This window comes from Lissotriton helveticus, chromosome 1_1 (genome assembly GCF_964261635.1).
Source record: "Lissotriton helveticus chromosome 1_1, aLisHel1.1, whole genome shotgun sequence".
Classification (NCBI taxonomy): Eukaryota; Metazoa; Chordata; class Amphibia; order Caudata; family Salamandridae; genus Lissotriton; species Lissotriton helveticus.
This window is the reverse complement of record NC_136057.1, coordinates 2,002,109,418-2,002,132,322: the sequence shown is the minus strand read 5'-3', so window position 1 is coordinate 2,002,132,322 and position 22,905 is coordinate 2,002,109,418. Positions and strand designations below refer to the sequence as shown.

At 46.3% G+C, this 22,905-nt stretch overlaps 1 protein-coding gene across 1 annotated transcript in view; it reads left to right on the top strand.

Annotated features, from left to right (window-relative positions):
• DPH5 (diphthamide biosynthesis 5) overlaps positions 1–22,905 on the top strand; it is a 375,297-nt gene that overhangs the window by 251,976 nt on the left and 100,416 nt on the right. Inside the window, exon 5 of the mRNA XM_078644604.1 lies at positions 19,808–19,847. Within this exon, the coding sequence (XP_078500730.1) occupies positions 19,808–19,847 (40 nt within the window). The remainder of the gene's footprint in view (positions 1–19,807; positions 19,848–22,905) is intronic.

The following is a 22,905-nucleotide window of genomic DNA, read 5'->3' as shown; positions in this document are numbered from 1 at the left end:
CTAACGACCCTACCCTCCCCAGTGAATGAAATGGGTGGTTGGGCCATCAAGAGTGCTCCAGAACCAGCTGCAACTGGTTTTCCCCCCACCCTGCACCCTGAAACAAAGGATTTCACAGTATAAGAAAGGGCTGTGTCCCCAGAAATGGGTTCTCTTTTCTGATCCTGCCAGAGGGGGCTGCTGCTGCTGCTGGGGCCAGGAGGACCGCCACTTGGACTGTCTCCCTGCCTGGAGACCCAGTGTGCTGGCTCTGGCCCAGCCTTGCCCCCCTGCCTGCCTCCAGCCCCTGCTGGAGCTTGTGCTGTGCCTACAGCACTGAGAGCGCTGCTCTATGCCCTTCAGCGCTGGGGAGCGCTTGATTAGCCTTGATAGCGCTTGGGAGCGCTGCATTCACCCCTGGAAGCGCCTGGAAGTGCTTTCTCTTTTCATAGCGCTTAAGAGCGCTTTAATTGGCTTGTAGCGCTGGGGAGTGCTTGTGGTGCACAGCCGGTGATTGATTGTCCTTTCGCGCTGGGAGCGCTTTACTTTTGCCTTAAGCGCCTGGAAGTGCTGGATTTTGACTAGCGCTTTAGAGCGCTCTGTTTTGCAAAGGCCAGTGCCCACCCGGCATTGTCCGCGTCCGAGGGTGCTCACCCCTCGCTTTGTCCGGTAGTTGCCCCCGAGATTGTCCCTGCCGCCGCCCGACCCGCAGCAGGAAGTCAGGCAGGCCGGGGGCGGTACTGCGGGACACTCGTCATTCCCCGAGCCGCGCTCTGATTGGCTGCCGGCCCGGGACCTAACTGGAGGAAGAAGCAGCTCGCGACCGGCACCTTCCACGGGGCTCCCAGGAGTGAGGGAGAGCCCCGTGGTGACCAGCTTGAAGGAGGGAGCAGAGCCTGGCCGCGAGACCCCGCCGCCCAGGAGGGAGCCGCTGCAGAGCACTGCGACCAGTACCGGTGAGTGCGGCCAAAGTAGAGAAGGGAGGGGCGCCGGGACACATTGTCGGTGTCCGCCCCCCCCCAAGAGCGCGATCTCGTGCTCATTGTTGTGGAGCCTGGCGAAAGGCTCCAGGGGCATTCTTGCAGAGTCCAAGAGGGACTCCAGAGACGGCCGCATTCCTGATTGAGCCCTGAGAGGCTCAAGGGGCATTTTCCGCGTCTCGAGTCCCCCAGAGGGGGGACTCCAACCAAGGCGGCATTTCTTGTGCAGAGCCCCGAGGCTCTTGAGAGGGCATTTCTTTGTGCAGAGCCCCGAGGCTCTCCCGCCCACAGTAAATTTACGAGCCTGCGAGGCTCTGAGGGTGCCCCTTTCCTCGTTCTTGAGCCCAGAGAGGCTCCAGCCCGCCTTTTGCTTTGCGAGCCCAGAGAGGCTCGAGTGCCCAGTCCTGTTGAAGAGCCTGAGAGAGGCTCAGGAGGGCCAGTTCTTGTTCTAGAGCCCAGAGAGGCCCAGCAGTGCCACAGTGGTGGTTCTTGAGCCCACCAGGCTCCAACGTTGCCCTAACTTTCCCTGTACCAGTTGCCCAGCACTTTGTGGGCAACTGCCACGTTTAGGCCCCCTGACTTTTGGGACACAGGGCGTCCTAGCCCTAGAGAGGCCAGTTGGCCTAGGGACAGTCACAGGTGGTGACTAATGTGAGTTTTGCGCTATTGTGTTTCCTGCACCTCTGAATGTGTTTTTATGCATCATGTGCCTTGTTTTTTACACCTCTGAATGTATTGTTGATGCATCATGTGTTTTCCCTTCCTTACACCTCTGAATGAATGTTATGCATTGCATCATGTGTTATGTTCTTACACCCCTACAGGTATTGTAATACTTAGGTGGTTGTTGTCCTCCTAGCGCAGGTGGTGCTAGTGAGGTCTTGTTACCAGTGATTACTGGTTGTGTGCTCTATTTTTATATTGTGTGCTACAGTGATTTTACATTCTAAAGTATTCTTTCTACAAGTGCTAAGTTCTAAAAGTGCATACCCTTGATAGTGGTCCAGGTGGCCCTGTCTTGTACAATATCCCTTGTAAATTCCGCCCGTGCCTGTTGGCACAGTGTAACAATATGTGTGTTTTATCTAATGTATGTTTATTGTAATACAAAGGCTATTTTTATATAACCTTGTGTGGAGTTTTCCTTTGTGGTGGGCCTTGGAAGTTGTTGCTGAGGGTGCGCGCGCAAACACTTAACTTAGATCGCCTCCAAGTTTAGCCTTGCTGCTCGCGCCACGTTACCTAGAGGGTGAGCAGGGGTTATCTTGTTGTGTGACTCCCTTGCCCTGACTTGGGAATGGGAATCTCTGACTGACTTTGGCGAAAGCCCTGGCCAGCCGGGGGTCCCGTTTCCAACAATATTCATGAAGTAGATTGGTACCTCAATACATTCGGTAGCCAGACTGCAAGTTGCTAAAGATTGTGTTGTTTTCTATTCGTGCCGAGAGTTGCGCTGTTACTATAATATCATAGAAATAGGCAAGAGGAGAGAAGCCTTAAAATGTAACAGTATTTTTCCATATTCTCTCGGTCTTTCATAGGTTTCTGTAGCAGTGGGGTAATGATGATGTGCTTGCTGTCCTCGAGGACTTTGCTAGATGAAAGAGCGGCATTGATAAGCTTTGTTATAAATGGAGTGCAGACCGGCGAGCATGTTTGATGATGGCTTTATTACAGATGATGGCAGGAACAGCGTACGTATTTCTTACTTACAACGTCTTCAGCGACTGCAGTTTATACTCCAAGAATAGCACCGGAGGAGGAGCTACGCAAGCATCCAAGATGGCCGCATAGGCTCCCGGCTCCGTCGACCTCCCTCGCTGGCGGACTTATCCTGAACTTCATCCTGACCTCCCGCCAGACTCCCGTGTGTCTGAATGGTTGCTGAGCCCAGAGGGGCAATCCCGGAGTTTTTATCGACCTTTATTGACGAAGTTAGACCGTCTTTCATTTTTGGGCCTCCTCCAGTGTGTAAGCCGGGACCTCGAGTACTGACCCGGCTGGGTTTCAGTTGAACAACATCGGCCGCGGGTGCCTGAGTCCGGTCTCATCGGAGTGGAACATATTCTCTATCCTGGTGGTGGTTTTCGGTCCCTGCGAATACTGGACGAACAGCGACGAGATGTGGTTGCCGCGGTGGGTGGGGGCCGGGTCCCGGGACCCTGTTGCAGCCCTTGGGGTCCGGGGTGGGCCCCCGCTCTCGGCAGTGGTGTAAAGGTCGCCAAGCCTGTGAGTCGCCAGTCGCTTCCGTCCACTCCGCGCCTGTTGGTTTCCCCGGAGTAGCCGGCCTCCGGGGCTGAAGATCTGCTTTTCTATCGCCCACGCGGAGATGGATCGGACGATGTGTGGACCGACCCTGGGGACCATAATGGCCGCCATCGGGGCTCTTCGCCTGCAAATGGAGGCTGCTCTTCACAATTTGACTGCACGCCTCGAGACTGTTTGTTTGAGACCGGACTCCAGCCTTGTGTTAGACCTGACACATACGCTTACCCCCGCGACGCTTGATCTACCTCGAGAGGAGAACCCCGACTATGATCTGAACCTGGTGCCGATTGTGCCCGCACGAATACAGCGCTACGTTACTGGAGCCCCTGAACACCTAGCAAGATCGGCAAAGTCGTCGCCCGCACAGGACTCACTTCTTCCTTCTCTTCTGCAGACCACCACTACTATTTTTTGGATTGACTTTCGTGTATCTGATGGACTTCGAGACTTAACCTTTTTGACTCTTTTTGGCTATATTGATCTCCTTTTTCACCAACACTTTGACTCTTTTGCTACTGTATTGGTTCTACTGGATGGGGTTTGTGCAATGGATCGTATGGGCCAGGGCTGACTTTGACTTGAATTCGGTACGATGACTTTCTTTTGGCTCAGCTGGGTTGTTTCTGTGGGAGTGAGGGCCAGATGGAATTCTTATTGTCTGGGTTTGGTGTGACTGCTATGATCGAAAAGGGATTTGCTGTCTCTGTGGTGCCGGGGGCTGGGCGGGACGGTCTTTTCTCTGTCGGTGGCTCCCCTATTGGTTTGCTTATTAGTCTGTTATAACTTGCTTAATATCGCGGTAGGGGATTTCTGCTTTTGGCGGGGGGGAGTCCGGGAGCCCGTATCATTTTGTAATACCTCTCCTCCTCCATCTTTTTCCCTTCCCTGGGTTGTAGTTTAGGGGACGACAGGCACGCTGCTAGTGGGGTTAGGTCGTAGCCATCCGCAGGGGTGCAGGGTGGGGGTTGAGTTTTTATTTTTATTTTTCCTTTATTGTGTTCTATGACCTTTCTCTTTCCCTTCTCCCTTCTTCACAAGAGATGCGGCATCTTCTCCTGATCTTTTTGTCTCTCGTATCCGGGTGTCGAATGTCCAATCTGCATATCCTGTATCCCTGGTGGGCGGGTTCTGATGAGGTTTGCTTATGGCTATCTGTATCGTATTGTTTTGCCTCAGCTCTAAGCTGGTATTGATATTTTTCGGATACCTATGATTGTAGTGTATTTCCTCAATTCATTCGCCCGTTCACCGCTGTACTATATACCACCAAATGACACCCGGTATGTACATTTTTACTCTTGTGTTATAATCAATAAAAATATATAAAAAAAAAATTTTTTTTAAAAAGAATAGCACCATGATGTGTGTCTTCTGTGATAGCGATATGAGGAGAAGGCACTGCTGCTGGGATGTTGGCATAAATATTAGCTGCTCTGTCAGTCAAGCAGGTTATTAGGTTGTCATAAAACTTAAAATGGTTCTAAATAGGAGTGAGTCAAAAGAAGTACCATCAGTTCTTGGTTGTTTAGTTTCGGAAAAAATTGACGTAAACGCATGATTTGAGTTTGGAAATAAAACTCCTTTTCCTGAAGAATAGCTTGTTTGTTTCCATCTTCAACAATGCTACACAGTGCTCAGGACATATAACAAAGTCATGCTAAGGCCCTGTACCTGCATTTCAGAAGGTATAAAACATCAGGGAAACAGCTGTTGAGTGTAGGTTTAGCAGATTGAATTGCCCTTCAGCTGGAGATTTTCTATGTTAATGCCAGTCATGACTTCTTATATCCCCTATCATAATATGAACACTAGTGTATATTATGGAGATACGATTACCTCAAAAAATCATGAAGCATATCTTGCTGCTGAAACGTTGTGATGTTTCTTCTTCAGGGACCACGATCAGTCGTGCACCTTAGTTTAAACTGTAGACAGGTCTTTGATGATGAAGCAAAACAAGATGTGTTCTGATCAAGAGAGTGGTTTATAATGAGGATATGGAAGTTTACTACCTGGAAGGAAAAACAATTCAAGACTGTGGAATGTCTCATGGGTCCAACATTTCTTTGCGACCAAAGTTGTCCAAATGTTCTACCAATCATTGTACATATGATTCGTCCACTGTGAATGAAATATTTGAGGAATTTAGCATATTACAGGTACAGTCCTGTACATCTAACTGGAAAGAGTCAAGCCATTAGATCAGAGGGTGGTAAAAGTTTACAAATAAACAAAAGTGCTTGGCATTTGATGCATTTGAAGAGCTGGTGGTCAAAGGTGCTCATAGTTGAGGGTCAATAACATTGTATTCCCTGTAAAACTACCAAGCATAGTTTAGGTATCCACTTTGTCGATCAAGAGGACTTTTAAGTAGCCATAATAAAACATGGTTGGTGCTATATGCAAAGGAAGTAAGAATTGCATTGAATTGAATGAACAAATGCAAAGGTTTTTATACCGGCTGAAGGATGACGGAACCAACACAGACTAATGTTTTGTGTCTATAACAAATATGAGCGGTTTAAAAGTGCCATTTGGTCTCTGTAGTCTATTATCCTTATTTAATTTTCATTTGAATATTAGTCACACTTAGTTCAGGAGAGCTACTTGTCATCTTGAAAATATCTTGGCGTCTACTTTCAGTAAAACATTGGAGGTGTGTGTTGAATATTGTCAAGAATCTAAAGCATGTTTTTGGATTATGGTATGTGTGTAGCTTCATCAAGTTATTGTAGATGCTCGTGGAATAAAGAATTATATATCGAGCCTTTTTTTAATTGCAAACTCGGAAATAGTCCCTGCCAAAATTTAGTGATTGAAGTTTCTGTAGGTTTGGCGTCTATAGATGAAAACCTGATGCAATCCAAGCAGTGTTTGTTCACCAGTAATCTTCAGTCAATTAATATTAAAAGAAAGAAAAACTCTACCAATTCTCACAATTGGTAGTGCGTTCTTTTTACCAATAAATCGCTTGTCTCGAGTAGTTTCTTGAATTGTCCCATTATACCATTCTCTGGGTGATATTTAGTTTGGTGTGTGTTTTGTTTATTATAACACAGTGGTTAGTTCTTGATGGGGCAATCTCAAATCTAGAAGTGGCACTCATTCTCTTTGCACCATTGAGATATGTTATTTTATCGGAAGCATAGAGTTGTTTAAAATGTCTTTCATGTGCATAAGCTTTTCCTGTTTAGATCAGCTTTTCAATGTATTTAGTAAGACCCTAACAATTCATTGCATGCACCGAGTACTTTTTTGGGGGTTGTGTCATCCTTGTATAAATTACTTACACGCCATTGGCTTCCCTTTCCCTTTGTCTTTAGTACCACTTGCCATACCTTAGGTTTGAATTTACAGGCTCTTGTTTGACCTTAAATATTTTGATACTTTATCCATTTACTCATAATATTCAGTCCACTAGCCTTAGTTTCTTTGTTATTCCATGTTTTCTTTGAACACTTTTTAGTATACCTTCTTTTTCAGGTTTTGCCTCAACAGTGCACATGCACTGTCAGCGAAACCGTTTGTAACATAAAAGCTTAAAAACAGGCTTAGAGCCCACCCATTGGCTTTCACATCACTCTTGTTTCTTTGCTACCTATTTTTCACCTCCTCCTGCTTACTTCCTACTACCTGCTGTGTCTTCAAGTATTTGTCCCTTCTGTGGGACATGGACCAAGTACAGTTTCCTTTCTGTGGCCAGTTTCATTCCACTGGTTGCATGCTCTTACAACTACTTGTTAAATTTTTTTTACATACACTCTATATAAGTACATGTGTCTCCAGTTCCTCCGTCCTCACACCATCTCTTTCCCAGCTCTCTCTTCTGTTGCTGTTCCCTCGCTCCTCCTCCACACCTTAGTTGTGTTGCTTTCCCCCTTACTCCTCTGCCCTCCGGTTCTGTTGCAGCTCCCTTCCACACTTGTATTGCTTGTGCCTCTGCACTCCCCCTGACCTCTGTTGAGTTGCTGCTCCCTCCCACACACCTCCCTCATGTTGCTTACCCTCGCACCCTCAGCCCCCCGACTTTGTGTTGCTAATTGCCAGTGAGGTCCTTCATGCACAGCAGAGGCCTGTGCCCACACAGGAACTGCCCAAGGGGATGCCCCACAGAGGAATCTGCACACCATCTCTTCTGGGCCTGCCCCTAGCCCAGAGACTAAGGGCTGCCTTGCGACAAGAACTGGTAGCCCTTCCCCTACGAGAAAATTACAGAACAGTCCATGCTCTACGGGCTGTTTCCAGGGACACACACAGAGGAAGCTATCCAGGGGTGCTGGAGGTTCCTCTGCTGTATTAAGGACATTCTCATGTTCGCCAGGACCCGCCTGGTGACCAATGGAGAGGCGGTGAACAGAGAAGGGTGCCGCAGGATGGTGCTCAGCCTGCTTAGAGACTATGCAGCCATGGGCAAGAAGGAAAGTGAGGAAGAGGAAGAACTGTAACAAAACCCTGCTTCCCCACTGGACTCTTTAAAGTGGCGGCCCCATTAAAACTGCAAATGCAATCTGCAAACATTTTTTAACCCCAAACTGATGAGTTGTAAATGTTTAAATGCATTGACTGAAAAGTTAAAGTTCCCACATGTTCCCCCCCTGCTCCCTCCAACCCTACTGCCGCCCCACAAAAAACATTAAACAAAGCCAAATAGCTCTTGAAGATGCAAGGCCTATTTGACTTTGTGTAATGTTGCTAGACATATTGCCCAGCAACACAGGCTGTGCATGGCTATGTGACGGCTTTTTAAAAAAAAAACAAATCGAATCCATGTTGTACAGCAGCCTGCACTGTTGTGCAACATGTCTGAAAAGAAATTGACATAGGCAATTGATCTTATGTAGGCGAGACATATTGGCTTTACCAATGCTTGTTCTGTATTGGCTCCTAATCTGTGGACCTCTCTTTTGCCTAAAATAAACCGCCTGCTGAATGTTTTCTTGTTTGGAAACATCTAAACAAATGTTATTCAGTGCTTTTTGGACCTTGATAATTAGGGCTGCTCCTGTTATCAACTCTGGTGTGCATTTGTAATGATATCTTTGTGTAAATTAGTATTTTGTAAAAATACGTGACCTGATGTACCCAGTTGAACAAATTACAATTTGCGAATACTAACGTATCAGAATTATTGGATGGAAAACCAGTATGTACATACCTTTGCTGGTTGTAAATAACGATTCATAAGTATTCACATTCACAAATTTCTGAATCTCTATGTGAGAATCCGTTGCATTCGCAAATTGTGCCAGGTGCAACAGTCGACACTGATGACATCATAAAACCAGGAAATGTTTGGGTTGGGCTGAGTCAATAGTCCCCTTGCTCCCCCTCTCTGTCATCCTCCTTCCAAACCTATCCTAGTTGCCGAGAAAGAGGAATGGGGATGGGCTGTCTCTCTATCTACAAAGTTGAGGATCCTGGTATGGGCACTGGAAGAGTTACCATTGGGATTTTAAAGCAAAGTCAGCTTTGCCAACTCTCCACCTGTTAAATCCCCCTTACTTTTTCTCCACTTGTTGCTTGGGAAGTTTGTAGGGATGAAAAGAGATTTTGGGAAGCCTCTATTATACCCTTCAACTCTCATGTTTATCTCCAGATGCAATAGTGAGCATGTGAAATTGACACTGAAGGAGGGGTGAGTTGGCAGAAATAAGATCAAATATGCTATTTGTCCAGCTGTTCCTTTCCTCCCCTCCCCCCATCTTCCAATCCCCACTTCTCAGTTTTCCACATATGGTTTGGAATGGTGGTTGAGAAGGAGGACAGGAGGCACTGTAAACCCCTTTCAGTTTTCTTGTTAAACCTGCTCTTTCTCTCAGCAGAACCTTATCAGTATGTAGTGGGTGGAAGAAGACTGAGGGTTGGTAGATGTTTAACCCTGATTTTACGAATTTATACCCCTCCCTGCCTTTTTAGTTACCATTGATAAATCCTCCAGCTGTCGTCGTCAGGATAGATTGCATCACACGGAAAATAAAAATATTAGCTGTCATTTACAGATCTTCCTTGAGAATGAATAACGGACTGGAAATGGAAATGAAGTATGAAGGTGTGAGTCTTCTGAAAACAATGTGCTGGAATTTCGAAGGCTGAAAAACTAAAGTTTAAAAAAGGCTCATGCTATTGATGTATGACAATACCAAAAGGGTAGAGTGTGGAAAGTCAAGAACAAGATGTCAAGACTGAAAGAGAAGAAACAAAATACATTATTTTTGAAAGATTGCATTTGTGGCAGTGGAAGACCATCCAGGTTTTGATGGTATGGCAGCCGTGTTTCAGGTGTTGGACATGTAACAGTTCACCTCCATTTATGTCCCAAGCAGCAAATTTGGTTATTCACTAGACAGGTGAGGCACTCTGTATATCACGTTGAAGGAGCACCACATGTGTGCCCCCTGTTTTGACACACTGAATATAACCAGATGGAAGTATTGGTGAACCAATACGGTGCAGTGGTCCTAATAACTATGCAGGTAGCTATGGTTGATGGACCATGTCATAAACTGCAGACGTTTCCCCAAAGCACTTGCTTGAGACATCCACCCCCCATATTATTTCAATATTTGTGACACAATCAGAGTGAAGAGACACATTATCCCAACTGGTGTTATTCAAAAAAGGCAATAAAACATGTATGCGAAAAGCATTACGTGAACAGAAACAAGGAGACTCATTTGTTTATGAAACGTGCTCATGGCATCATATAATTAAGGAAAGAAGAGGGGGGAAAACAAAATATACAGTTGTATCAGCACTATACTCAAATGAATAACAAAACAACCCGAATTGGACTTGGTGCTCGGCATGTGCAAGTGACATAAAGGGTGGCAGCGCAAGTGACAATTGTGATCAGCATGAGGGGCGCATGGTATAAAAGTGTTACATATATACAGTGAATTGAGAGAACAATGTGACTCCAAATAAATTGCAATGCAAACGTTTTTTGGTTTGCAGTAGTGATTTGGACGAGCCACATTTGGAATTGCGCCCTTTATTGCGCTGAATGGTCGATGACATTTCGATCCGTCTTAGTTGGGATCATCTTCAGGACCGGGTTGTGGTTGGAAAAACAGTGCTGTACAGGTAAGGAAGGAAGATGGTAAGGGTAGGGAGGGAGGAGGGTGGGCGCTGGGGCTCAGGAGGTAGGAAGAGGGGAAGGTTGGCGGGTGGGAAGTGGTGTGGGAACCCAAGAAGTGGAGCCGGAGGCTTCTACAGATGTAGGGTCGGGTGGAACATGGATGAGGGGGGTGTGTGTGTGCTGGTCAATTGGGTCAGAGGGGGTTGTGCAAGATATCGGGGGGCGTTATAGAATAGCCCAGGTGGGAAAAGTGGGAGGGGGAACCAAGAGATGGAGGAGGTGATGGAACAGCGGGGTATAAACCGTGAGGGCTGGCGTGGGTGAGGCTACGGGAGTGGATGTGCCGGAAGGGAGCCGATGGGGACAGCGAGCGCGGTGGACACAGCGGGGGTAGGCATGGGTGAGACTGTGAGAGTAGGTATGAGGAAGAGTGCTGGTGTACACAGCGAGCGGCCGGTGCTGTGGAAAACATCCAAAGTATACATACCCAGTGTGGTGATTCGAGAAAGTAGCCATGACGTTGAAGTGATTTGGTGCGGAAAGAGCGATGGCCCTTGAGTAGCGAGGCGTTAATCGAGAGCCGCCTACAGAGAGGAACACCCTGTTACAATACTCTAGCTATCACCCATGAGGATTGAGAGATGGCCTCCCATATGGCCAGTTCTTACGCGTAAGAAGGAACTGAAAATGGCGTAAAGACTATTTCCACGAGTCAGACATCCTCATCAACAAACTAATCAACAGAGGATATCCCAAATGTCTCGTGACCAGAGCACGAAAGAGGGCATGGTACCGTCATCGTGACCACCTCCTCACACCATAATCAAAAAAATCCATGACAACTACTATATCCTGACAACTACTATATCCTCTAGGCGAATAGGCCAGAGGGTACAGTGGGTGGACGAGTCGCTGCCATCATCTCTCAATCCCACAAATTCACTTCACTAACCACCCCCCAAAATCCCCTCTGTTGACTTCTTGCTGTTTAAACTCGAATCCAAAAGTTTCCCTTTAACTTGTGCCCTATTTTACAGGCCACCTGCCCACTTGCCGAATTTTCTCCAACTATTCAGTAGCATGACAGCTGAGCTGGTGATAAACCATGCCAAAATCCTCATCATAGGGGACTTCAATTACTGGCCTCATGACTCGTGCGAAAGCTCCTGCTCGATGGACTTCATGGAGTTACTCAACGGTATGAACTTCCCCCAGCATATTAAAGCGGCCATCCACATGAAAGGAAACACCCTGGACCAGGTCTGGACCTCTAACCTCGACATCACTAATCTCCAGATCTACCCTTGTACCTGGTCTGAACACTTTCTTATTTCTTTCTCCATCACTACACCCACTACCACCAAATCCCCCACCACTGATCCTCTCATGATCAGGAACTGGAGTCGGGTAAATATTCCTACTCTCTGTGCATTCCTTTCAACCTCTATGCCTAGTGCCTCCCAACCCACCGAACCGCCGACCTCACCTCATACCCAGGCAGAAGACCTTAACACCTGGCTGGCCCAGGCAAGAGACAACTTCGCTCCCCTGCAAAAAACTTAAAAATAGGAGGCCCCACGATGCCCAGCTCTGGTTCACTAAGGACCTTAAAGACAGGAAACTCGCCCTACGCCAAACCGAGCGCAAGTGGAGACTTGACTTCTGTCCCCTCAAAAAATCCACCTTTCTCTCTGCCCTAAAAGACTACAAAACCGCCATCCTTGTAGCCAAAACTGAATACTTCTCCTCTAAAATCTTGAACTCGACCAGTAAAGCCAAAGACCTCTTCTCCATCGTGGACGAACTTGTAAAACATGACCGTGTCACCATCCAACCCCTACCATCACGATCCCTCTGTGATTCCCTCAACTGTTACTTTATTGAGAAGATTATCAACATTAAAACTAGTAACCCCAAGGCCGTCTCACCCCGTGATCCCAGCAATGCACCCCATAACTCTCTCTCTTCTCCAACTTTCCTACGATCACTCAGGAGGATTTTTTCTCCCTCCTCAGGAAAGTTTGCTCCAGTTCTCCGCGGGACAGCTGTCCCCCCCCCACATTGCCCAGGAGATCTTTCTCAATATCCCCGACCACCCCCCCTCTCTCTCCTCAATAACTCCCTTACCTCTGGCGTGGTCCCCAATTCTTTCAAAACTGCGGTAGTTTCACCTATCCTTAAAAAAGCAGGAGCCGACCCCGAGGCGCTATGTAATTTCTGCCCTATCTCGCTACTCCCCTTCCTGGGCAAAATTCTGGAGGCCTTTGTAGCAAATTGCCTAATCACTTTTGTGGAAAACTCCCACTATTTAGACCCCCATCAAGCTGGCTGCAGGCCCCAACACTCCACTGAGTCCATCGCCCTGGCCGTCCATGATAAACTTAGAAAGGGAGCTGATCTGAACACTTCGCAGGCATTGGTGCTCCTGGACTTGTTGGCGGCGTTCAACACCGTCGACCACGCTTTTCTTCTCGATCGGGTAGAGAGCGCAGGGATCCGGGGCCCACCGTTGAGGTGGCTCACTTAATTTCTCAAAGACCGAAAAAAGGCTTACCTGTGAAGTCCATCAGGGTTCCTCCCGTTCCCCCCTTTTGTTAATCTATATATTCTCCCCCTGATCTCCGAACTCCAGAAAAGAGCAGTAGTCATTTTTAATTACGCCAACGACCTAGCTCATTTTCAATATTGATAACTCGCCTTCCTCTATCGAGAACGTTCAATCCACCATGACCTTCATCAGCAGTTGGATGAACGCGAACCAGCTCAAACTTAATCCTGACAAGAAAGAGCTGGTTCTCACAGGGCCCCCGGGCAACCCTTGGAACTCCAATTTCTTGCCCCCCTCCCTGGGCTGCCCACCATCCCCAGTCAACTCGGTCAAGCGCCTAGGCGTCACTATCAGTAACAACCTCTCCATGAGGGCTCAAATTAATTCGGTGGTCTCTGTCTGTTTTTACCACCTAGGCCGAATCAGGAAAATCAGCAGATTTCTCTCACATGAAGCCCTCGTCCAAGTTACCCTGGCACTAGTCATGTCCCGCATTGACTATGCCAACTCCCTGTATGTCGGAATCCCCGCGTACCAATCCCACCGACTTCAACTTGTCCAGAACCAAGCAGCCAGGCTAATCCATGGCCAGCCAAAGTTTACCCACGCTAAACCCCTCCTTAGGAGCCTTCATTGGCTCCCAGTGACCCAGCGCAGCCTCTTCAAACTTGGCTGCCTGATCCATAGAGCCCTCTCTTCCTAGGGACCCTCTTTCATTGCCTCCCGAATCCACTGTTATGTCCCTTCCCGCGTCCTACACTCTTCCTGCTCCAATCTATTGTCCCCTGGCACTTTCAGACGCAAGAAACATGGTGGTTTGAGATTTACCACCCAAGCTCCACTCCCTCCAGAACTCCGCTAATACCCTCCCATCCTCAATTTAGGAAGTCGCTTAAAACTTGGCTTTTCTCCCAAGCATACAACTAATTCCAACTCACGGCCGTGGCCTTCAGCCTCTCCATCCAAGCGCCAAGAAACAGCTGGTAAACGTGCGCTCTATAAATAATTTTATCATTTATCATCAAGAATACCTTTTGTTTCCAAATTCTGCCCATGCAGCAATCTAATCTCAAAGATTATCAAGAAGAACTGGACATTGCTATGCCCCTACAATATCTTCAGAGAACCACCATTCTTCTCCTATCAACATGGAGACAATCTAGCATCCCACCTTGTACATGCAATTACATGGCCAGAAAAATCGACAGACAAACATACCATCACCGCTTCCTGGGGACTCCCACCTATTATTGGACATTACAAATGCCAAAACTGCAATGTGTGTGACCTCACCCTGAATACCAAAGACTTCACACACAAAGACAGAACGTACAAACTCAAGAACCAAAGAAAAATGTTCCACAGCGGATCAACTAGCAAGCACCTCCGATTTCCAAAGTCCCATAAAAGTTTTACTTGTAATTGTGCTGTAAACCTCCGGGACCTGCTGTGATTGGGTCCCACTGGAATCCCAGATGTAGAATGTCAAGACTAAATGGAGGCAGCACCAAGTTTGAAGTGAATCAATGGAGCCAAATGTTTATTCCAAAAATATATTTTCTTTTTATTTTCTTATTTTTCAGGTGCACAAGACAGCCAACGCGTTTCGCTCCAGCAGGAGCTTCGTCAGGGCAAATATAATAAGTGGTCAGTCTTCCAATAGTGCAGTCAAGTTGAATCAAGGAACTCTGATCAATGTAATAAGACCCAGAGCTATAGTAAGTATTCCTAGCCAGGAATAAGGAAATATATCATATAGGGCCGTTGAATAATAAATACAGATTTCTTAGGCGGACCATCCCAAGGATATATATTTGTATCCTAGAAGGAGACTCAAGAACCACACCAACTACCGGTCACAGAACGTGGTCTATGCCATCCGCTGCCCATGCGACTTGATCTATGTGGGGCAGACCACTCAGATGGTAAAGCAAAGAATCATCCAAAATAAAAGCCGCATCAACTGCAAAGCCCTCCCCGCACCACTGGTCTCACACTTCTTGGAAAAGAATCACCGAGACACAGACATCAGCTGGCAGGTTATAGACAAACCAACTATACCTAACAGGGGCGTAGACATCAGAACGCTCCTAAATAGGTGTGAATGTAAATGGATTACTTTATGTAATTCAGTGAATCAGGGTTTGAACACAATTGATGAATGGAACAGTACCATTTCCATTTAACTTCCCCTGAGACATTGATATCAGAATACCAACCTAGCCCATCTATACACCACAGGCACTGTCTCACCATTGTATTCCTTTTCCATCCCCTTTCCATCTGACTTGTGAGACATAATCCTGTCTGTTCTTTAATTGTGTTTAAACTGCCACTTATGTACTGTGATACACTACATGCCTTACTCTCCTTCCTATCCGGTTTTTACATGTCCTTTTTCCCTAATTAACCTTGTAATTTTTGAAGACCATGTCTGTTCCTAACTAAGTCTCGCTATTCCTTGTGCGCCATACCCTATTCATTGTTCATCGTACCTATTCAATTTGACTTGACTAAATATTTTCTCATTCTAACTTGACAAATTTTATCTCATGATACCTATTGATTCAAAACCTGTACATCCATCCTCCTTGTTGTCTCATTTCGTCCAAATGTCTAAATCTATATCGATCTTGTGACATGAATGATGTACGCACTCATATGAGTTATTTTGTTTGAAATACTTTATTGTTCCTCGTTTCGTCCTCCGTGACACCGTTCTCTCGTTCCCTTCCTTTCCCCCGCCACTCCCCCCACTTACGCTCCGACGTGTCCCTTCCCACGTGACCCTTCCTATTAGTCTCGGACCTCCGCCTTTGACTCCCGTCCCTGACCACGGCACTCTGCACACAAAGTGGCGAGTTTACGCCGATCCACGCTGCCTAATTCAGCTAAGGTAAGCCGTCATCACCCTGAGCCTTTAATATTCCACCACCCCGCGGACCCTCGCCACTCTCATCTCTGCTCGCATGCCTTGTTTCATATGATCCGTGCTCAGTCCGAGCACAACAGCGGTCTCATGCCTCTTCTCCCTCCCACAGGCAGCTTCATGACGATGGTTCATCGGACCCGATTTCACATATCGAGTCCCACTGATTTTCAGGTAATTCCTGCCTGCTTCTCGATTAACGCCTCGCTACTCACGAGTCATCGCTCTTTCCGCACCAAATCCCTTCAACACGACGGCTACTTTCTCGAATCATGACACTGGGCCAGTATACTTTGGATGTTTTCCACAGCACCGGCCGCTCGCTGTGTACACCAGCACTCTTCCTCATACTTACTCCCGCAGTCTCACCCACTGCCCACCCACGCCTACCCCCGCTGTGTCCACCGCGCTCGCTGTCCCCACCGGCTCCCTTCCGGCACATCCACTCCCGTAGCCTCACCCACGCCAGCCCTCACGGTTTATACCCCGCTGTTCCATCACCCCCTCCATCTCTTGGTTCCCCCTCCCACTTTTCCCACCTGGGCTAATCTATAAGGCCCCCCCGCACTCCGATATCTTGCACATCCCCCTGACCCAATTGACCAGCACACACACACACACCCCCATCCATGTTCCACCCGACCCTACATCTGTAGAAGCCTCCTGCTCCACTTCTTGGGCTCCCACACCACCTCCCAACTGCCAACCTTCCCCTCTTCCTACCTCTTGAGCGCCAGCGCCCACCCTACTCCCTCCCTACCCTTACCATCTTCCTTCCTTACCTGTACAGCACTGTTTTTCCAACCACAACCCGGTCCTGAAGATGATCCCAACTAAGACGGATCGAAACTTTGTCGACCATTCAGCGCTATAAAGGGCGCAATTCCAAATGTGGCTCGTCCAAATCACTACTGCAAACCAAAAAACTTTCGCATCGCAATTTATTTGGAGCCACATTGTTCTCTCAATTCACTGTATATATGTAACACTTTTATACCATGCGCCGTTCATGCTGATCACAATTGTCACTTGCGTCGCCGCACTTTATGCCACTTGCACATGCTGAGCACCAAGTCCAAATCGGGTTGTTTTGTTATTCATTAGAGTATAGTGCTGATACAACTGTATATTTTGTTTTCCCCCCTCTTCTTTCTTTAATTATATTATGCCATGAGCACGTTTCATAACCAAATGAGTCTCCTTGTTTCTGTTCACGTAATACTTTTCGCATACATGTTTAATTGCCTTTTTTGAATAATACCAGTTGGGATATTGTGTTTTTCACTCAGATTGTCTACCCTAATCCCAACGTGGTTAATGGGTCACACTCCTGTAATATTCTACAACAATCAGAGTGAAGGGCATGATTGATAAAAACAGTGATGAGAATTAACAGTAGGTAGATGTTGTACGTGTCCTGCTCCGTGACACTCAAGCCACTTGGAAAAGATTGACCAGTGTTTTGTTTAAGAATTTGCCTGATCTTTGCATTTTTAGGTGAGGGTGCCTCAGTGATGGTTAAATGAGCCTAATACATTTCTTTCTTAGGGACATTAAAGCGAACAAGAAGTACACCTGATTACTGACTATTGTACCATAGGAGGAAATAGGACATATAAAGTAACTCAGAGTATTTGGTATCTCTTTCTGGAAAATCCCCTTTTTCTACTGTCCTTCAAAACAATAATATAGTTCATGATGGACCTGTTTCTGGGTTTAGGTATCAATTGGCCTACGACACTGAAGTTTAAATGAATTTCTATACGCATAAATTATCATAAATGAGCACAGTGCAGTATGTATATATTGAAAAGTATTAATTATATGTTTCGAGCATGAATAAGTGAGAGGGTGTGTGCACAAAGACAGGCATTAACCTATAGTCCATTTCAGTAATCAGAATGACCACCTGCCCCATGTATTCATGTTGTAGAAGATCTCTTAAATTGCCATGTTTAAAAAAAGAGGATGTCATTATTGTGTAAATATTCTCAGGGTTCTTCAAAAAATGAGCAATGCGTTGATTGATTCTCATACTGCTAAAAGTACCATTAATTTGGTCATCCAAAGTAGTATAGTTGGATGAGTGTTAGAATACCTATTGGACTTGGCACTTTATGCAGGGTCATCCCCAATGTTTTTGCCTTCATTCTTCCATTATGCTGAACCCGTTTCTGTTGGCTAATAGGACTGCTAACTAGTATTTAAATGTTTGTGCTCGCTCCTTAAAACATAGTAAAATTGACTTATACTCAATTGGCATTTTGATTGACATGCACATTCCTAGTAAAGTTGAACTACTTGTACCCAGGGCCTGTAATGTTACTAGTGGGCCTAGCATCAAATCTGAGGTGGGACATTCTCCTCACAAAAGGGATGCATTGATAGAGTTTATGGAAAATGATTCAGGGAGATCCTTCCTAGCAGTGGATAATATTTGATACATGTGACTTTAGAATCTCCATGAAGTACTATTTTTGGGCAACACTGTGTTGTCTCTCTCTTTCTATCTATTTCTGTGTATCTCTACTTCTTCCAATTTCTCTCTCCCCTTCTCTTTCTCTGCACATCCATATCTTTCTATTTCTCTTGCACACTGTTTTATGCTTTCTCTCTCCCTCACTGTCTTTCTCACAGTTCACAAAATCTTCGTAAAGCCCCCAACCTATTTCAAACTGCTATTAGTAAATGAGCTTCTCTCAAGTATTTGCAGTTTCAAATTGTCTATTTTTGTGCATCACTCTACTGTTTCTATACATTAAGGTGTTCTAGTCTGGCCCTTTTTACCCATCGAGAAAAAACACAGACTAAATATTATTCAAAAGTGTTATACGCACGTTGTAATAGGCTCTATGTTTTTTCCTCACTTCTGGCCAGTGGACGTTCTGTCCCAGAAGTACCCATGTCTTTGCCTTCCCTAACTTAGCCTGCTTCTTAAGGATTCTGCCCTCCATCTACCTTCTCTCTACTTATCATTCCTGACAAACCACCCTCCCTCCTTGCAAGCTAACAGCCTTGCACTTTCTTCCACTCCCAGTTTTTTGTACCAGCCTTTTCATAGCTTAAAACAGAAACAGAGATAACCGAGGACAAGTGGACACAGCAGAAACGGGATCTCAGAAGAGGTAGGCGCTGGCATGAGCAATGGGATACACTAACCCACAAAAACATGAACACCACACTCTCACAGTGCTTGCAAAGGCACTTCATTCTGACCAGATGCTAATCAACGGGATTAGATAAAGGCAGTGCTCAGTACCCAACTCTTTCCAACTCCCTTCAGCATACTTGTGCAAGAAAGACCCACAGTTTATTGGCACAAGTTGTGATATCCAGATCGATTGAACCTTTGAATCTTTCCAAGACCTGCTTAACAGAGCCTCATCCCCTACGACAACTAAAATCTGCTGCATCCCCTTCCTTATTCACTTGAGACTCCATTGACTCTTCTCCAATTCTTTACAATCTCTGTATCAACATCCATGATCCATGTACTAGTTTATAATAAAACAGCTGACTGATTTTTACTTTCTGTCACTTCTATATGTATGATCCAAAGTGTCCTGAAGGTAACTCAGTGGTTTCTAGTGCTTTAGAAAAGACAAATAAAATACTTAATAAATAATATGGAAACCCCCAAATGGAAGATGTTTTGCACTCAATGGCTACCATCAACAGCCATGGGTCAATTAATCGGAGAACTCTGCCCCACACGAATACCGAGTAACACCCCCATACTGTCCCTTACACACTTTGGAGCCCCCGTTTCCACCTGCATGAGCAAGTTACAAATAAATAAAGTCTAATAAAATATAGACATTGAATGTGCAGATCCATTGGAATGTAGACTTTGAATTGTTCTGAATCAATTGGTCAAGTCTAATTAAATGATACCAATGCCTTTCCGTTCCCTTGAACTTTATTGTTTAAATTGAAATGTATTTGTTTCTTTAGGGTTGCATGTAGTTTTTAGTTGACTGTTTCAGATCAAAGACCAAATTGTATTGTCTCACTTTCTCCTAAAGATATCAAGGTAAAGGAGCAATCATATGAAAATCTGATGAGGTGAGTCTCCAATATTTTCTACTTTGTATCTATAATAATTGTGATTGGATACTTAAGATAGTTGAGTGAATGTAACAACAGTGTATTAAAAATACTATTGTGTGTGGTTTGCATTTTAAAATGCAATCAGAATGACTTGGAATTTAGGATTGATGGCCTCCTTATATTCCTGTTTTTACACTGAAAGGAGCTTCAGTGCTAAAATACAATAAATAAAGGATTATTTTTAGTTAAATGCCCACAATAAATATACAAGAGAGATTGTAAATGTGGTAGTGGCCAGTGCTGTAGGACATTTTAGTCACATGTTTGTCCTGTCTATTCACACAGTAGTAAATAATGTCTCAGCAAAATACCTTCAGACCATAAGCATTTTTGTATTCTGGCCATCAAACCTGAAATTTTATGTCTACCATAGAAAAAGCTACAGTGCTAGAAACAATTCTAAAATTAGGAAAGTTTTGCTGAGTGTCAACATTTGAAATGTATAAAGAAACTAGACAATTACTAGGTGTAGGAATCTCTAACCTGCCCAGACTGAGATCTAAACCATCCTGGGAACTCAGGGAAGGTATTAGCTATGCCTTCACTATTAGGAGTCATGGTGGTTTGTGTCGACCTAAGAATGTCCACACTGCTAAGTCTTAACATTTCCTACACTTAATGTGTTAACATCATTCTCTAACAAGCTCCAGCGTCAGCGTAAACAAGCATTTGTAATGCAATAGGTCTCGCATTTACCCGAGTTTGAGCTATTAACATTGCAAATTACAATATCTTTTATTTTTATTTTTGTGTTTAAAACATCAATGGCATTGTCATTTTAAATGCCAATAGCTTAAACCTGCGTAAATGCGAGACCTATTGCATTGCACATGCTTGTTTTTTTTATGCAACAAAATGTAAATACCTGTAAATCAATTGTACACATTTTTGAAACATCAGCAGTTAGGAAAGCACGCTTGAAGTGTGACGGAAACAAATATTTCATAGGACCAAAACAAATGAATATCCTTTACTTGGGATGAGTAAAAGATAAACATTTGTTGAAACCAGATATTTACACCTTATGGTATGTGAGCTATATAGTTCTATCAGTAAAACTGCATCAGTGCAACGTTTGCAGCCTTATCAATGGATACATGATGTATGTGTGCTATATCACATGATGCTTTTAATAACCTATTCTTCATAATGCGCCCCTTGCTCCATACCACACCTTGACCAGTCTCCTGAATGGACTTGTCCTTAATGAAACGCTTGGATTGTTCGCGGGCCTATGTGTTACTTGCCGCAACATTGTTGGCAGTATCCCCCACCCTGAAAATCGTTTCAGCACCACTGATCTTAATAGATGCAGTTCTGATCTGGTGGACATGTACACAAGACACTTGACCACAGTTGACGTACCAAGATCAAATGAGCACTCAGTGGCACATACTGATAAATATGGGTGACTGCTGGGGTATGGCTGCACAGAGTCCAGGACCTTTACTTTGACCTCTTTAAGATGACGTTTGATGCTTGTTACCTGGATCCCCACCTCAGGCACTCGATGCAGTCCCAATGTAATGACTGGTGATTGCCTAATGTGTATATGTCTGAATCTGCTGTGTGTATCTGTGTGTCTGATGTGTGTGGATGTGATGTGTGTGTGCGCTTCGGTATTAGGTTTATGCATCTGATATGTATGGATGTGTTGTGTTTGTATATGTGTGTGGGTGTCTGAAGTGTATGGATGTGGTGTGTGTATGTGTGCATGTGTGTCTGAACTGTATGTGTTGGAAAGGCGACCCCAGGGGAGACAGAAGATGTCTGACTGCCCGCCCCGAGACTCACCTCTCTCTATGGAATAGGCCGAGCGCCGTAGGGAGGCCTCCTGGGCGAGGCTCTCCTCCCACAATCGTACCAGCTGAGCAATCACACTACTACAGACGGACACCACACGACGGAGTATTCACAAGTATCTTTATATAAGAAATGAAGGCACGTTCTTAGCAGGTTAGCAAGTAGGGATCGGGGGATCCATAAAGTTGTCAGCAGGGCCTCGAAGGTGGTTCAGCTTGGTCAGGCCGCGACAGCGTCAGCAGGGCCTCGAAGGTGGTTCAGCTTGGTCAGGCCGCGACAGCGTCAGCAGGGCCTCGAAGATGGTTCAGCTTGGTCAGGCCGCGACAGCGTCAGCAGGGCCTCGAAGGTGGTTCAGCTTGGTCAGGCCGCGACAGCGTCAGCAGGGCCTCGAAGGTGGTTCAGCTCGGTCAGGCCGCGACAGCGTCAGCAGGGCCTCGAAGATGGTTCAGCTCGGTCAGGCCGCGACAGCGTCAGCAGGGCCTCGAAGATGGTTCAGCTCGGTCAGGCCGCGACAGCGTCAGCACGGCCTCGAATATGGTTCAGCTCGGTCAGGCCGCGACAGCGTCAGCAGGGCCTCGAAGGTGGTTCAGGTGTACGAGTTCGGATGAGGATCAGCCGCGACAAGTTCAGCAGGGCTTCGACTCCAAGATACAACTGGAGTCCTAATCCAGGGCTGGCCCAGATATAGGACTGGAGTCCTTTGATGTCCGGACCCTCGCGCCTGGGGGTCCGAGGGGCCGGGATGAAGGTGTCCAGACACCCAGCAGGGGTGGATCCAGGGCCCAGGGAGGCTGGAGGGCGATCGACACCAGGCGTCTGGGGATGGCTGGAGGCCCATCGAAACTCCTCTCCTCCGGGATCCGCCAAGTGGCCACTCTACCACCTGGGAGGATCTTGGTGCCTCGATGTCGGGGCTTCGCTGGGGCCAGGGATGGCTGCGGCCACGTGTTCGGGACGTGATGGGCCCAAGATGGAGTCGAGCTGGAAATGGTGGCCTGGCATGGTCGCCAGACTGGCAGTGTTGGCGAGCAGGGTCCGCTGGGATCCCAGGGGGGGAGAGCTGTGGGTTGCCAGGGGGGCTGCTCTCGTCGATGGTTCGTGTTCAGGGGGGTCGACGGTGGGTCGACAGAGGCCGATGTCGTCCCGGGCCCGCCATGCGGGAGGGGTAGGACCACGCCACGAGGCCGGGTCCAACACACGTCCCCTCCAG